Source organism: Aegilops tauschii, chromosome 3 (genome assembly GCF_002575655.3).
Source record: "Aegilops tauschii subsp. strangulata cultivar AL8/78 chromosome 3, Aet v6.0, whole genome shotgun sequence".
Classification (NCBI taxonomy): Eukaryota; Viridiplantae; Streptophyta; class Magnoliopsida; order Poales; family Poaceae; genus Aegilops; species Aegilops tauschii.
The window spans coordinates 420037433-420052136 of NC_053037.3; the positions used below are offsets into that span (position 1 = coordinate 420037433).

General features: G+C 51.2%; 1 protein-coding gene across 1 annotated transcript; it reads right to left on the reverse strand.

Moving 5' to 3' along the window:
* Positions 1-8058: 8058 nt before the first annotated feature.
* Positions 8059-11886, reverse strand: LOC109753815 (homeobox-leucine zipper protein ROC9). Its single transcript, XM_020312744.4, has 10 exons — positions 11686-11886; positions 11325-11578; positions 10829-10946; positions 10479-10685; positions 9985-10383; positions 9794-9898; positions 9488-9700; positions 9179-9353; positions 8809-9080; positions 8059-8722 (listed from the first exon to the last, which is right to left on the reverse strand). Exons 1-10 carry the CDS (start codon positions 11746-11748, stop codon positions 8252-8254), a joined length of 2277 nt encoding a protein of 758 aa, XP_020168333.1. The 5' UTR covers positions 11749-11886; the 3' UTR covers positions 8059-8251.
* Between the last annotated feature and the right edge of the window lie 2818 nt (positions 11887-14704).

Genomic DNA, 14704 nt, shown 5'->3' on the forward strand with positions numbered 1-14704 from the left:
CAACAAGTTGCTTTCTTGTTCCATCTTACTGAAAACGAGGCCTTTCAGTCATCTTGCCCATGTGGTATGATTTGCATGTCTCAAGTGATTCAAAATCAAGTGAGTCCAAATGATCCATCTGTATGGAGTTTCTTCATGCATATATACCAATAGACATGGTTCGCATGTCTCAATCCTTTCAAAAACGAGTGAGTCCAAATATCCATCAACATGGAGCTTCTTCATGCGTTTTATCCCAATATGACTCAAATAGCAGTGCCACAAGTATGTGGTACTATCATTACTATCTTATATCTTTTGGCATGAACATGTGTATCACTACGATCGAGATTCAATAAACCATTTATTTTAGGTGCAAGACCATTGAAGGTATTATTCAAATAAAAAGAGTAACCATTATTCTTCTTAAATGAACAACATAATCCAATCATGTCTAGGCTCAACGTAAACACCAAATAACAATTATTTAGGTTTAACACCAATCTCGATGGTAGAGGGAGCATGCGATGCTTGATCACATCAACCTTGGAAACACTTCCAACACATATCGTCATCTCACCTTTAGCTAGTCTCCGTTTATTCCGTAGCCTTTTATTTCGAGTTACCAACATTTAGCAACCGAACCGGTATCTAATACCCTGGTGCTACTAGGAGTACTAGTAAAGTACACATTAATATAATGTATATCCAATATACTTCTGTCGACCTTGCCAGCCTTCTCATCTACGAAGTATCCAGGGTAGTTCTGCTTCAGTGACCGTTCCCCTCATTTCAGAAGCACTTAGTCTCGGGTTTGGGTTCAACCTTGGGTTTCTTCACTAGAGCAGCAACTGATTTGCCGTTTCATGAAGTATCCCTTCTTGCCCTTGCCCTTCTAGAAACTAGTGGTTTTACTAACCATCAACAATTGATGCTCCTTCTTGATTTCTACTTTCGCGGTGTCAAACATCGCGAGTTGCTCAAGGATCATCATGTCTATCCCTGATATGTTATAGTTCATCACGAAGCTCTAATAGCTTGGTGGCAGTGACTATGGAGAACCATCACTATCTCATCTGGAAGATTAACTCCCACTCGATTCAAGCGATTGTGGTACTCAGACAATCTGAGCACATGCTCAACGATTGAGCTTTTCTCCCTTAGTTTGCAGGCCTAAGAAACCTGTCAGAGGTCTCATACCTCTTGACGTGGGCACTAGTCTGAAATCCCAATTTCAGTTTTCGGAACATCTCATATGTTCTGCGACGTTTCAAAACGTCTTTGGTGCCACAATTCTAAACCGTTAGCATCACGCACTGAACTATCACGTAGTCATCAAAACGTGTATGTCAGATGTTTCGCAACATCTACAGACGACGCTGAGGTTCAGCACACCGAGCGGTGCATTAAGGACATAAGCCTTCTATGCAGCAATGAGGACAATCCTCAGTTTACGGACCCAGTCCGCATAATTGCTACTATCAACTTTCAACTAAATTTTCTCTAGGAACATATCTTAAATAGTAGAACTAAAGCGTAAGCTATGACATAATTTGCAAAGACCTTTTGACTATGTTCATGATAATTAAGTTCATCTGAGTATTTAATGAACTCCCACTCAGATAGACATCCCTCTAGTCATCTAAGTGATACATGATCCGAGTCAAACTAGGCCGTGTCCGATCATCACGTGAGACAGACTAGTCATCATCGGTGAACATCTCCATGTTGATCGCATCTACTATACGACTCATGTTCGACCTTTCGGTCTCTTGTGTTCCGAGGCCATGTCTGTACATGCTAGGCTCGTCAAGTCAACCTAAGTGTTTTGCTTGTGTTCCGAGGCCATGTCTGTACATGCTAGGCTCGTCAACGCCCGTTGTATGCGAACGTTAGAATCTATCACACCCGATCATCACGTGGTACTTCGAAACAACGAACCTTCGCAACGGTGCACATTTAGGGGGAACACATCTCTTGAAATTTTAGTGAGGGATCATCTTATTTATGCTACCGTCGTTCTAAGCAAATAAGATGTAAACATGACAAACATCACATGCAAATGATAAAGTGACATGATATGGCCAATATCATCTTGCGCCTTTTGATCTCCATCTTCGAGGCGCGGCATGATCACCTTCGTCACCGGCATGACACCATGATCTCCATCATCATGATCTCCATCATCGTGTCTTCATGAAGTTGTCTCGCCAACTATTACTTCTACTACTATGGCTAACGGTTAGCAATAAAGTAAAGTAATTACATGGCGATTTTCATTGACACGCAGGTCATAATAAATTAAGACAACTCCTATGGCTCCTGCCGGTTGTCATACTTATCGACATGCAAGTCGTGATTCCTATTACAAGAACATGATCAATCTCATACATCACATATATCATTCATCACATCCTTTTGGCCATATCACATCACATAGCATACCCTGCAAAAACAAGTTAGACGTCCTCTAATTGTTGTTGCATGTTTTACGTGGCTGCTATGGGTTTCTAGCAAGAACGTTTCTTACCTACGCAAAAGCCACAACGGTGATATGCCAATTGCTATTTACCCTTCATAAGGACCCTTTTCATCGAATCCGATCCGACTAAAGTGGGAGAGACACACCCGCTAGCCACCTTATGCATCAAGTGCATGTCAGTCGGTGGAACCTGTTTCACGTAAGAGTACGTGTAAGGTCGGTCCAGGCCGCTTCATCCCACAATGCCGCCGAATCAAGATAAGACTAGTAACGGCAAGCAAATTGAACAAATCATCGCCCACAACTACTTTGTGTTCTACTCGTGCATAGAATCTACGCATAGACCTGGCTCATGATGCCACTGTTGGGGAACGTAGCAATAATTCAAAATTTTCTACGCATCACCAAGATCAATCTATGGAGTCATCTAGCAATGAGAGAGAGAGGAGTGCATCTACATACCCTTGTAGATCGCGAGCGAAAGCGTTCAAGAGAACGGGGTTGATGGAGTCGTACTCGTCGTGATCCAAATCACCGATGATCCTAGCGCCGAACGGACGGCACCTCCGCGTTCAACACACGTACGGAGCAGCAACGTCTCCTCCTTCTTGATCCAGCAAGGGGGGAGGAGAGGTTGATGGAGATCCAGCAGCACGACGGCGTGGTGGTGGAAGTAGCGGGATTCCAACAGGGCTTCGCCAAGCGCTGCGGGAGGAGGGAGATGTGTCACGGGAGGGAGAGGGAGGCGCCAGGGCTTAGGTATTGCTGCCCTCCCCCCACTATATATAGGGCAAAGGGAGAGGGGGGGCGCAGCCTTGGCCCTTCCTCCAAGGAAGGGTGCGGCCAGGGAGGAGTCCATCCTCCCCAAGGCACCTCGGAGGTGCCTTCCCCCTTTAGGACTCTCCCTTTCCCTTATCTCTTGGCGCATGGGCCTCTTGGGGCTGGTGCCCTTGGCCCATATAGGCCAAAGCGCACACCCCTACAGCCCATGTGGCCCCCCGGGGCTGGTGGACCCCCTTGGTGGACCCCCGGACCCCTTTCAGCACTCCCGGTACAATACCGATAATGCGCGAAACCTTTCCGGCGACCAAAATAAGACTTCCCATATATAAATCTTTACCTCCGGACCATTTCGGAACTCCTCGTGACGTCCGGGATCTCATCCGGGACTCCGAACAACTTTCGGGTTACCGCATACTAATATCTCTACAACCCTAGCGTCACCGAACCTTAAGTGTGTAGACCCTACGGGTTCGGGAGACACACAGACATGACCGAGACGACTCTCCGGTCAATAACCAACAGCGGGATCTGTATACCCATGTTGGCTCCCACATGCTCCTCGATGATCTCATCGGATGAACCACGATGTCGAGGATTCAATCAATTCCGTATACAATTCCCTTTGTCAATCGATATGTTACTTGCCAGATATTCGATCGTCGGTATCCCAATACCTCGTTCAATCTCATTACCGGCAAGTCACTTTACTCGTTCCGTAACGCATGATCCCGTGGCTAACTCCTTAGTCACATTGAACTCATTATGATGATGCATTACCGAGTGGGCCCAGAGATACCTCTCAGTCATACGGAGTGACAAATCCCAGTCTCGATTCGTGCCAACCCAACAGACACTTTCGGAGATACCTGTAATGCACCTTTATAGCCACCCAGTTACGTTGTGACGTTTGGTACACCCAAAGCATTCCTACGGTATCCGGGAGTTGCACAATCTCATGGTCTAAGGAAAATATACTTGACATTAGAAAAGCTCTTAGCAAACGAACTACACGATCTTGTGCTATGCTTAGGATTGGGTCTTGTCCATCACATCATTCTCCTAATGATGTGATCCCGTTATCAATGACATCCAATGTTCATGGTCAGGAAACCATAACCATCTATTGATCAACGAGCTAGTCAACTAGAGGCTTACTAGGGACATGTTATGGTCTATGTATTCACACATGCATTACGGTTTCCAGTTAATACAATTATAGCATGAACAATAGACAATTATCTTGAACAAGGAAATACAATAATAACCATTTGATTATTGCCTCTAGGGCATATTTCCAACACGTAGGATTTTTTTTTTTTGAAATTACTACGTTCCCCAACACCTGGAATTTGACTATTTCGTCTGCTAGTTTAAAAGAGGTGGACTTGGATCTTTTGTCGAGTATCACGTCGTCCCTGTCCACTATGGAGCGCAGCGTAGTTAGTTCTTCGGCCGCAAGGGCTTCGGATAACGCCTCGAGAGCTAGTGCGACGGTTTTATTTTCGGCGCGGAGTGCTATTTCCGGATCACTAGCTAGAGTGATGATTCCATTGGGCCCGGGCATTTTGAGCTTCATGTACCCGTAATGGGGTATAGCTTGGAAGATCGTGAATGCCTCCCGCCCTAAAAGGGCGTGGTATCCGCTACTGAACGGGGCCACTTGGAATGTGATTTCTTCGGACCTATAGTTCTCCGGTGTGCCGAATACCACATCTAGTGTGATTTTTCCCGCACATCGTGCCTCCCGACTAGGGATGATTCCTCTGAAGGTCGTGCTGCTTTGCTCAATGCGGCTCTTGTCTATTTCCATTTTTCGAAGAGTCTCCTCATAGATGAGGTTTAATCCGCTGCCACCGTCCATGAGCACTTTAGTAAGCCGGAAGCCATCCACAATTGGACTAAGGACCAAGGCGGCTGGTGCTCGGGCTGTTCGGAATTTAGGTTCGTCACTGGCATTGAAGGTTATAGCCGTATCGCTCCATGGGTTTATTGCTTCCACGTGGCAGACTTCGGCAAGGCTGCGGAGTGCTCGCTTGCGCCTATTATTTGAGGCGAAGGTCTCAAAGACTGTCAATATTGTATTGTTATTTTCCACGAGATGGTGCTCTGTTGTATCATTGATGAGGATATCCTCGCCGCTCTTGGCCACCTGCCGGAGTATCCAACATGCTCTAAGGCTATGTGTTGGTATGGTATCCGCTGTACTGTGAGTTTTGCATGTCCCATTGAGCCATCCCTCCAATACGGTTCCACGCCCTGTAGTGGGCTTTTGTTTCTTTGTAATTGGATCGGGTGACTTACGAGAGTACACCCTTTTAGTTCGGACGGGGGGTTTAGTGAGAGCCGGAGGATCCCAGAATTTTGTTTGGGTTTCCAGGCGCTTTCCATCGCACAGTACTTCTGTACTATGGCCGCCAAGTCAGCAAAGTGTGCTATGTCACGGCGACTTATGGCGTTGAGGATTCCCTTGTCCGTGCAATTTTTGCAAAAGAATGAAATTGCGTCTTCCTCGCGACAGTCCTTGACCTTGCTCATTACAAGGAGGAATCTGGCCCAATAGTGATGTACTGTCTCTTGGGGACTCTTGTCTAATGTGGGAAAGATCACTTATATCTGGGTGGGTGAGTAGATTTAGGTCCGAACCCTGACCCGATCTGAGACCCAGGGGCGGAGGAGTTCCGAGCTTGGCAGTTCGGGCTCCGGGATGTTGCCCAATAGATCTGGCCCGCTGTCTGATTCTAGGTTCAAAGCTTGGGTCATGTCCTTCCGTAGACGGGTATCCGGATCGGAGAGCTCGGGAATCCAGACATAGTTTGTCCTCAAGATAGAGGAAGAATCGATGCGTTGCTCCTCCACCACCGCTATCTGATGGGTGACCGGCGGAGAGTTAATCTCCCTTTGGTCGGGTTTAAGCCCGATCCGATCATAGTCCGTAGCGACTCCCAGGGCGGCGATGCGATCCAAGAGCTCGTTCAAGGAAGAGAGCTCCATTGGATCCATCTGCTCGGCGAATCCCGAGCCGACGTGGAGGCTATTCTTGATGACCCGAGAAGTCATCGTCGGCGCAACGGCCGAACGGGCGGTCATGACGAAGCCGCCTAGTCGGAGAGTTTGGCCTACAGCCAGGGCTCCCCCAGAGGTGATGTTGTCCTTGACAACAAGACGAGCCATCAAGCCTTATGGTGACGGCACAGTGGAACTCTCAATGAAAGCACCAATGTCGGTGTCAAAACCGGCGGATCTCGGGTAGGGGGTCTCGAACTGTGCGTCTAAGGCAGATGGTAACAGGAGGCGGGGGACACAATGTTTACCCAGGTTCGGGCCCTCTCGATGGAGGCAATACCCTACTTCCTGCTTGATTGATCTTGATGATATGAGTATTACAAGAGTTGATCTACCACGAGATCGTAGAGGCTAAACCCTAGAAGCTAGCCTATGATTATGATTGTTGTCGTCCTGCGGACTAAACCCTCCGGTTTATATAGACACCGGAGAGGACTAGGGTTACACAGAGTCGGTTACAAGGGAGGAGATCTACATATCTGAATTGCCAAGCTTGCCTTCCACGCAAAGGAGAGTCCCACCCAGACACGGGACGAAGTCTTCAATCTTGTATCTTCATAGTCCAACAGTCTGGCCAAAGTATATAGTCCGGCTGTCCGAGGACCCCCTAATCCACGACTCCCTCAGCGGCGCTCTTCCTCCTGCTCTAGCGCAAACTAGCGCTCCAAGTTGGGGGAGTCTGGCGCGTACTCACGCATGGTGCGCTGCTCCAGCGTGAGGAGCTCCAGCCGTCGGCGAACCTCCTCAGCATGCGCTCGCGCAGACCGCTGCGACGCCGGGATGGGGATGTGCTGCGGGTCCAGATGCCAGCCGTGCGGCAGGTTGACATCTGGATACGGCACGGGCTGGCGGTACTGCCAGTGCCACCGCGCCTGGTGGACTGGGATGTATAGCCGCTCCCGCTCCCGGGGTGGTGTGCTGCGTCTAGCCGGCGGCGACGGAGCAGGCTACCCGCGGGAAGAGCCCGCTCCGGCAATGAACTTCCCCTTCCTCCCTCCCCATTGAAGAATCCCATGGCTGGATGGATGCTTGCTAGCTGGCTAGGGTTTGCTGGTCGCCAGCGAGGGAGCAAAGGTGCCCATATGTGGATGTGGGTTGTGGATGAGGCCGGCCCCGCCGCACACGTCCATTAAAAAGGACGGACACACGCCCCTTCTACACACTGCCAGGCGGGCCCGGTGTCGGTGGTCGTCGCAAATATGACCGCAGGCGGTAGTTGGGAGGCCGACATGCGGGGCCGCGGCAGACACCAAGGGGATGCCGGCGTGTCCGCTTCGCGTCCGCGCCGACCCATTTCAGGTGCAATTTTGAGCCTGAAATGGGTCCGCACGGACGCGAAGCGGACGGTTTTTGAGAATGGGTCGGCGCGTTGGGCCAGTGCTTTTGTCCGTGGCGACCCAAACAAACATGGGTGGACGAAATGGATCGCCCGTTAGAGTTGCTCTTAGCCCTTTTTTTAAGCGACAAGATTAGTCTAACCCAACTTGCAAAGTTCAACAAATAAAAAACTGGCCCAACTTGCAACAAATTATGGTGTCACGCTCTGGTGTGTGAAACAGCCGTTGGATGGCAACGGGAGGTCGCTCTTTTCTGGGGTGAGTGAGACGTCATGCAATCCAGATACCTGGGTCGGTCTTTCCATATTTTTGCGTTCCGCCGTGGATAGGAACAAGCTTGCTCTACCAACAACCAAGATTGATTCTGATAAAGAAAAAAACAACCAAGATTGGTTAAAAAAACAAGGTCTATCCTCAAGCACGACTGAACTTTCGTATATGATTATACACGTCCCAATTGTACGAACCACAACATCCATTTAGCTGTACAGTATCTTCCAGAGGGTACTATTTTATCCTGTAAACGTCCTGTCCAGCATGTACAATATTTTTTTCCGAACTGGAGGCAAATGATGCATGTACAACGTTTGTAGCGTTGCTCCAACGGTTAGCGGTCTTGGCACCCCAAGGCTTTTTTTACGCGACGCAGCGTGCACGACACCAGGCTCGTCACGGTCTCCGCCGACTCCGGCGAGAGCGCGGCCGCCGGCGACGAGCTGGCCAGCACCTGGAACGCGACGGTGACGAGCGACCCCGCCGCCGCCCCGTCTTCCCTCCTGGACCTGATCACCGCGGGCCTGGCCTCCAGCCCGTCCGGCACGACCGCGAAGCCGCACGGCAGGAGGGCCACGCCGCTTGAGTCGTGCCCGCTGATGACCGGCTGCAGGACGGCGGCGTCGACCGGCGCGTACGCGACGATCGACTCGCACGGGCTGGTGCAGCTGTCCTGCACGACCCACTCGCCGCCCTGTCCGTCGGCTCTGGAACTGACGTAGGCGGTGACGCAGTTGCAACGGTCCTTCCCCTTGGTCAGGTTCACGCGACATTGCACGGCTCGTCCGGCCAGCGTGACATCCCACTGCAACAGTTTGATGGGTGGTCGGTTATGCACACATCCTTTCTAGAGCTTTGCAACAGAAGATGAGAACGGCGGGTGCACATTACCTCGGGCCGGCGTGATTCGTCCCTCAGGAAATCCAGGAGGGCCGTCGGGCTGACGGGGAGCCACGTGGACAGCACGGCGCAGGCGATCAGCCCCTGCGGCTCGCCGGGGTCGCCGGCGTTCGTCCGGGAGGTCAGCCGGACGTCGCCGGCGCCGGCTCTCGGCGCCCTGCTCCACGCCAGGCCACGCGACCCGCCCATGACGCGGCAGAGGCTCGAGGTCATTCGGTGCGCCAGCTTCAGGACGCTCCTCCTCCCTGCCAGTGTGGAGACCCCTGTGCACACACAACACAAGAGCATGGAGTACTAAATTAAGATGACCGGCAATCGTGCATCGTGCGCTGAGATTCATGATCAGCGGCGGCGGGCTTACCGCTGTTGTCCCTCGTCGGCACGTTGGTCGCCACCCAGAAGACCATCCTCTCGCACTGGAGCTGGAGCGTCGCCACCCAGCGCCTCGCGCCGAACGCCAGGCCGCTCGCGGTCACCGCCCTGTACATGGACGGGACCGCGCACTCGCGGCATCTCGTGTGCTCCATCCATGTCACCTGATCAATTTGCATGGCAGACAACAAAATGGAATAATTACATTTACATTACACGGCGCAGCCTGCCCGACACAACCGTTAACTTTGTGGGAAATTAGTAGTCCTTTTATATCATATTCTTGCTGCATTCGTACCCTGGAATGGCCGTTTGCCTGCTCTTCGATGATGCATCCCGAGGGATTCTTCCAGCACGTGAGCAGCGGCGACGTGCCGACGTCGGCTTCAGCCTTGTCGAAGGACACGTCGACGATGACCCATTTTTCCGCGGCCAGCTTCTTGCAGTAGCGGGCGAAGTAGAACTCCCTTGTGGGTATCATTGGTGTCAGCATCTGGACCTCTGCAAACATCTGAAAAACCAACAGGACACAACCGAAGCAGAGCTTAGCCCCATGGCTGATCCCATCAGAACCAGAGGAAACTGACGTATGTAGTTGGGCTACCAGCTGCACCACGCCGTCGTGTCCATCGTCGTCGTCGCGGGTGCGGATCACGTCCAACGTCGATGCCTTCGAGATCATGGAAGGGAAGAGCTCTTTCCATTGGTTCTGCACAGGTTTTCAGAGACACTGTCAGCATCCTGCGCACGCTCACGTGCGTGAAGAACAAAAGATAGGTGGCAACTGGCACGTACCACATCCATGAAAGCATACACAAGCTTCGTCGCGTCAAGGTAAACCAGCCCGGTTTCACGTGACGCCTCGACCGACCAGCCGGCCCGCCGATCGCCGGGGCCGTCGTCGCGCCGGAACAGGCGCACGTACTCGTCGTAGTTGAGAATGTCTCGGCCGGTCTCGACGCTCCGCACCCAGAGAGGCTCACCGGAGGAACACATCGTCTTCAGCTCTTCCAGCGCGCGGCCGGCCAGCCCCAGGACGCTCTGCCTGTCACGGCCAGCCAAGCCGCCGCCGTAAACTTCAAACGGGCTCCGGTTGCTGCTCATCTGGGCGGTGGCCGCGGAGAACGGCGGCGAGGCAGGGGAGGCGGCGCCGTCGGCCGCGGCTGTGCCTAGCGCCCGCCGCAGCTTCTCTACCTGAAATGGGTTCCACTTCCACAGCATCAGTTTCTGATTGGCACCAGCAGATCGCACGCGACCGAAGGCTGCGTTGGCGGGGCAGCGGCATGAACCTCGGCTCTGAGCTTGGCGTTCTCCAGCTGCAGCAGCTGTTCTTGGTTGGCTGCGGCGGCGTCGAAGCCATCGGTCGAGGCTGCTGCGGCGCCGCAGCTTGGGCAGCGTGAGGGTCCCTTGGCAAGCTGTCTCATGGCGCGGTTCTCCTTCTGGAGATTCTCCAGCTCGGACTTGAGCAGCGAGTTCTCGTGCCGCTCCTGAGTCGCCTGATCGAACACACTAATCGTGTTGTGTGAGATCAAATTACTAGAACCCCTAGTAATTAAGGTAACAATAATCCGCATGTGACTCAAAAAGAAAAGAAAAGAAAACAGTGATCCGCATGCATGCTTGATGATGGTGATTAAACCTTGATCTGAGTTCGTCGGTTCTGAAACCAGAACTTGACTTGGCGTGGAGACAGTCCTAGCTGCTTGCTGAGCTGCTGCCGCTGCTTTTCGTCTGGATGTGGCGACTCTTTGAATACCCTGTCAGTCACCAAAAACAATCTCAGCAGGGAAAGAGTGTAATTTTTTTAAAGCAACTACTGTGGTATCACGGCTGCTTATAGAATTCAAAATGGAGATTTTGTTTTCTGTTTCTGCAAAAGTTTCAAAATATTTCTAGCTTCCAGGGAAACAAAAGTTTAACATGTCATGCTTTATGGGCTAGGCCCTGTGTGGCCCATGTGCCTTGATCAGCCACTTGTTCCACCTCCGGCAGGGGCCGGCCCTATGGGCGCACACGCTTGAAAGAAATTCTCATGCCCTGCGTGATCACTGCAAGTCTGCAATGCACTGACGAGAAATCGGACTGAATTCTCCAAAGTAGTGGGCATCGCTGTGCTTAGGCTAGGGGAAACTTACGCTTCCATAACCCTAACTTGTTCAGAGGTGTGCCTGTGGTAGCTCTTCCTGCTCCTCTTCTTCCTTTTACCGCCATCGGCATGGCCTTCTTCTTCTTCCCCGGAGCCGTCGCCGGACTGGCTGCCGGCCGGCCCCGTGTTCTCGCTACTTACATCCACCTCCCCACCTGGTGGCCCGCTTCTTACCCCGACACTCCCCTCCTCGCCTTCTTCCACTTCGTCTCCGCTCGGCGCCTTCCTGGCGAACGCACCTGCCTGCACCCACAGCATCGGAAGACGAACTCGATCATTAACTAAGCAAAGATAGAATTAGGTCCATGCTTGATCTGCGAGAGAGGAATGGATCGATCGGTGTGACGGACAAGCGAGAGGGAGAGCGTCGGGGCTGCGAAGAAGTCCTTGGTGCGCGGCCGGCTGCTCCCCATGCTATCGATCTCTCTCCGTGAAGGCCCAAGCTAGCAGGAGAAACAACTGATACCTTAGCTTTTGTGGGGATGGGAAGGGCAATGGCCGGTCGGCATAAGGAGGAAGGGAACAAAGAAGTTACGCGAGAGACCATGGAGCTCCGGGACAACTAACTGCTGCGTATATACCGCAGGGAGTGATGAGGCGGATCGGAGGAGTCAGACGGAGCGGGGCGCGCGGGCGGTTAGCTAGGGATTGAATGGTAGTTATGCGCGCAGGGTCGTCCGTGCATCGGACGGTGCGTCTTGATGAAGAAACAAGAATGCGTGGGTTGATTGATCGATGCTGATGCATGCTAGCTCGTTGTTAATTTGGCAAATCTTGTGGCCACAGCATGCTGATCGCCAGGCCTCCTGTTTCTGGACATGCCCCTACCCACCCGGAGGAATGCCGCGCCTCCCAAGCTGTCCCACTGACACGCACTTTGTCTACTGAGCCTGTCGACTTTAGTCATGGTACTCCACTCCTACGAATACGATCTTGCAGCTGGTCAGCTGGAGATCAAATGTGGGATGTAATTTCCTGCCACCGCAAGACTTCAGTTTCCCGAGCACTCTCAACAAATATGCTCTCTGAACGTGTGTGTTTCTCCTTGATGTTCAGCTGCACGCTGAATTTTAATTTACTGCTGCATGCGTGCACAAGTGCAGAACTCAAACATGCATAATTTACTACGACCCGGCCTGTTTACAGAGCAATGGACATGCATGGTTGGGAAAACCTCTGACGAGTTGGCGATACCCAAATTATTGTTCAATTGCATTTCTGGTACTACTTGTATATATATATCCAGTGGCGCTTTTGACTATGCATGTCGCCTACTTCTCTTGAGAAATGACAAAGATGTTGCTGCCATGGATGACTGCCTTTCTTCCCCTTGTGATCACCTGGAGCAATGTTAGGCCCTTTTTCGATTCAAAATATTTTCATAGGGCTCTTTTTTCCGATTCAAAAATGGTTTGGCTACACACGTAATTAAGCTTGATGCACATACACCTGGGGACTAGTAGTAGAATCCGTAAGCGTTTCTGAGATGGAAGCCATGACCGTGTCTGATAAGAGGTCGCGCGCGCGTACTAGTCGATGTCCTGATCCGCGGCCGCATCTCGGTCTCTTCTTCGACGACTCTTCTATATACATACATACATACATACAGTACCGAGCGATCGCCAAATCCAGAGTTTGATCGAAGAGCACACACGCGATCGACGACCTACCCAACAACTGCACGCACATCACATACCCCCCTAACCCTAAACCCACCTTCCGTCGCGATGAGGAGCCCCCCAACGGCCGTCCTGGCGGTGGCAGCGCTGCTGCTGCTGCTGGTATCCCTGGCGGCGGCGGTGGCAAACACGACGGACAGGGAGTTGCACCGTCGGGTCTTGGCGGAGTTTAAGGCTGGGCACGGCAAGAAAATGAGCGAGAAGTAGACTCGGCGGGTGTTTGCCGAGTGGAAGGCCAAGCACGGCAGGAAGTACAGCTCCGCTCGCGAGGAGGATCGCCGTTACGCTATCTTCAAGGAGGGCCTTCGCGAGGCCGATCTGCACAAGGCCGCCTTCGGCCCCGACGCAGTTTTCGGCATCAACATGTTCAGCGACTACACCGATGAGGAGTGGAGAACCCTGAGCCAGGGATATGAGCCATATATACCAAGAGAAGAACCTCATCCGAATATGCTTCCAATCTATATCAGTGATGATGGTAGGATATGTGTTCGCTGATTGTAAAATGTTCTACTAGACTTCTTTATAAGTTCTTACATTGTTTTCATCACAAATTGTTGGGTAATCTGCATAGTTGTGTGATCCCATCGTTGACTGAACTGCACCATGGAAGTCAATCGATAGACTTCATTTGTTTTTAAGCCATTGATGGCAAAAATCTTGAATTGATATGACTTCATTAGATAAGTCTTGCTAGTTACATGGCCACCACGGAACAAAACCAATGCCCTATAGCCTCTAGGTAGCACCATTACTGGAGAGAAGAAACACGGATCGGAGGAGGCCGACGGACGGAGCGGGCGGTTTGAATGGTAGTTATGCACGCAGGGTCGTCCGTGCATGCAATGCAATGCAACGGACGGTGCGTCTTGATGAAGAAACAAGAATGCGTGAGTTGATTGATCGATGCTGATGCTGATCGCGGCCTCCTGTTTCTGGACATGCCCCTACCCACCCGGAGGAATACCGCGCCTCCCAAGCTGTCCCACCGACACACACTTTGTCTACTGAGCCCGTCGACTTTCGTCGTGGCACTCTACTTCCTACGTAATACGACGACTATATGATCTTGCAGCCGGAGACGAAAAACTATGGGGTATAATTTTTCTGCCGCAGCAAGATATATATATATATATATATATATATATATATATATATATATATATATATATATATATATATATATATATATATATATATCCCACTTCAGTTTTCTGAGCACTCTGAACGTGTGTGTGTGTGTTTCTCCTTGATGTTCAGCTGCACACTGAATTTTAATTTACTCCTTTTTTTGCGAGGTAAAAGGGAGTTTTATTCCATATTGATAGGGTTACAATCCAGAAGCAGTAATTGTTCTATACAAGGAGGTCCTTGACCAAGCCACACAGCTGTGGCCCGCTCATCACGACTATATAATGCCAAACGATCTGCTACCCTATTTTGCTCTCTCGTAAGCTTCTGGGGAACAAACTCCCGGATAAGCATGCGTGCTTTTATCTCTGCAACTAAGTGCCCATACGCCAACCTGCTTAGTCTAGAATCGGAAAGACATGACAATGCTTCAGAAGAGTCGGACTGAACAACAATAGAACCCTCTGAGTGCTGGATTGCCAAAGTCATGCCCTGCATCAGTGCGTGAATCTTCGCCTCCAAAGCATCATTGCAATTAAAAATATACCGGTAAGCGGCA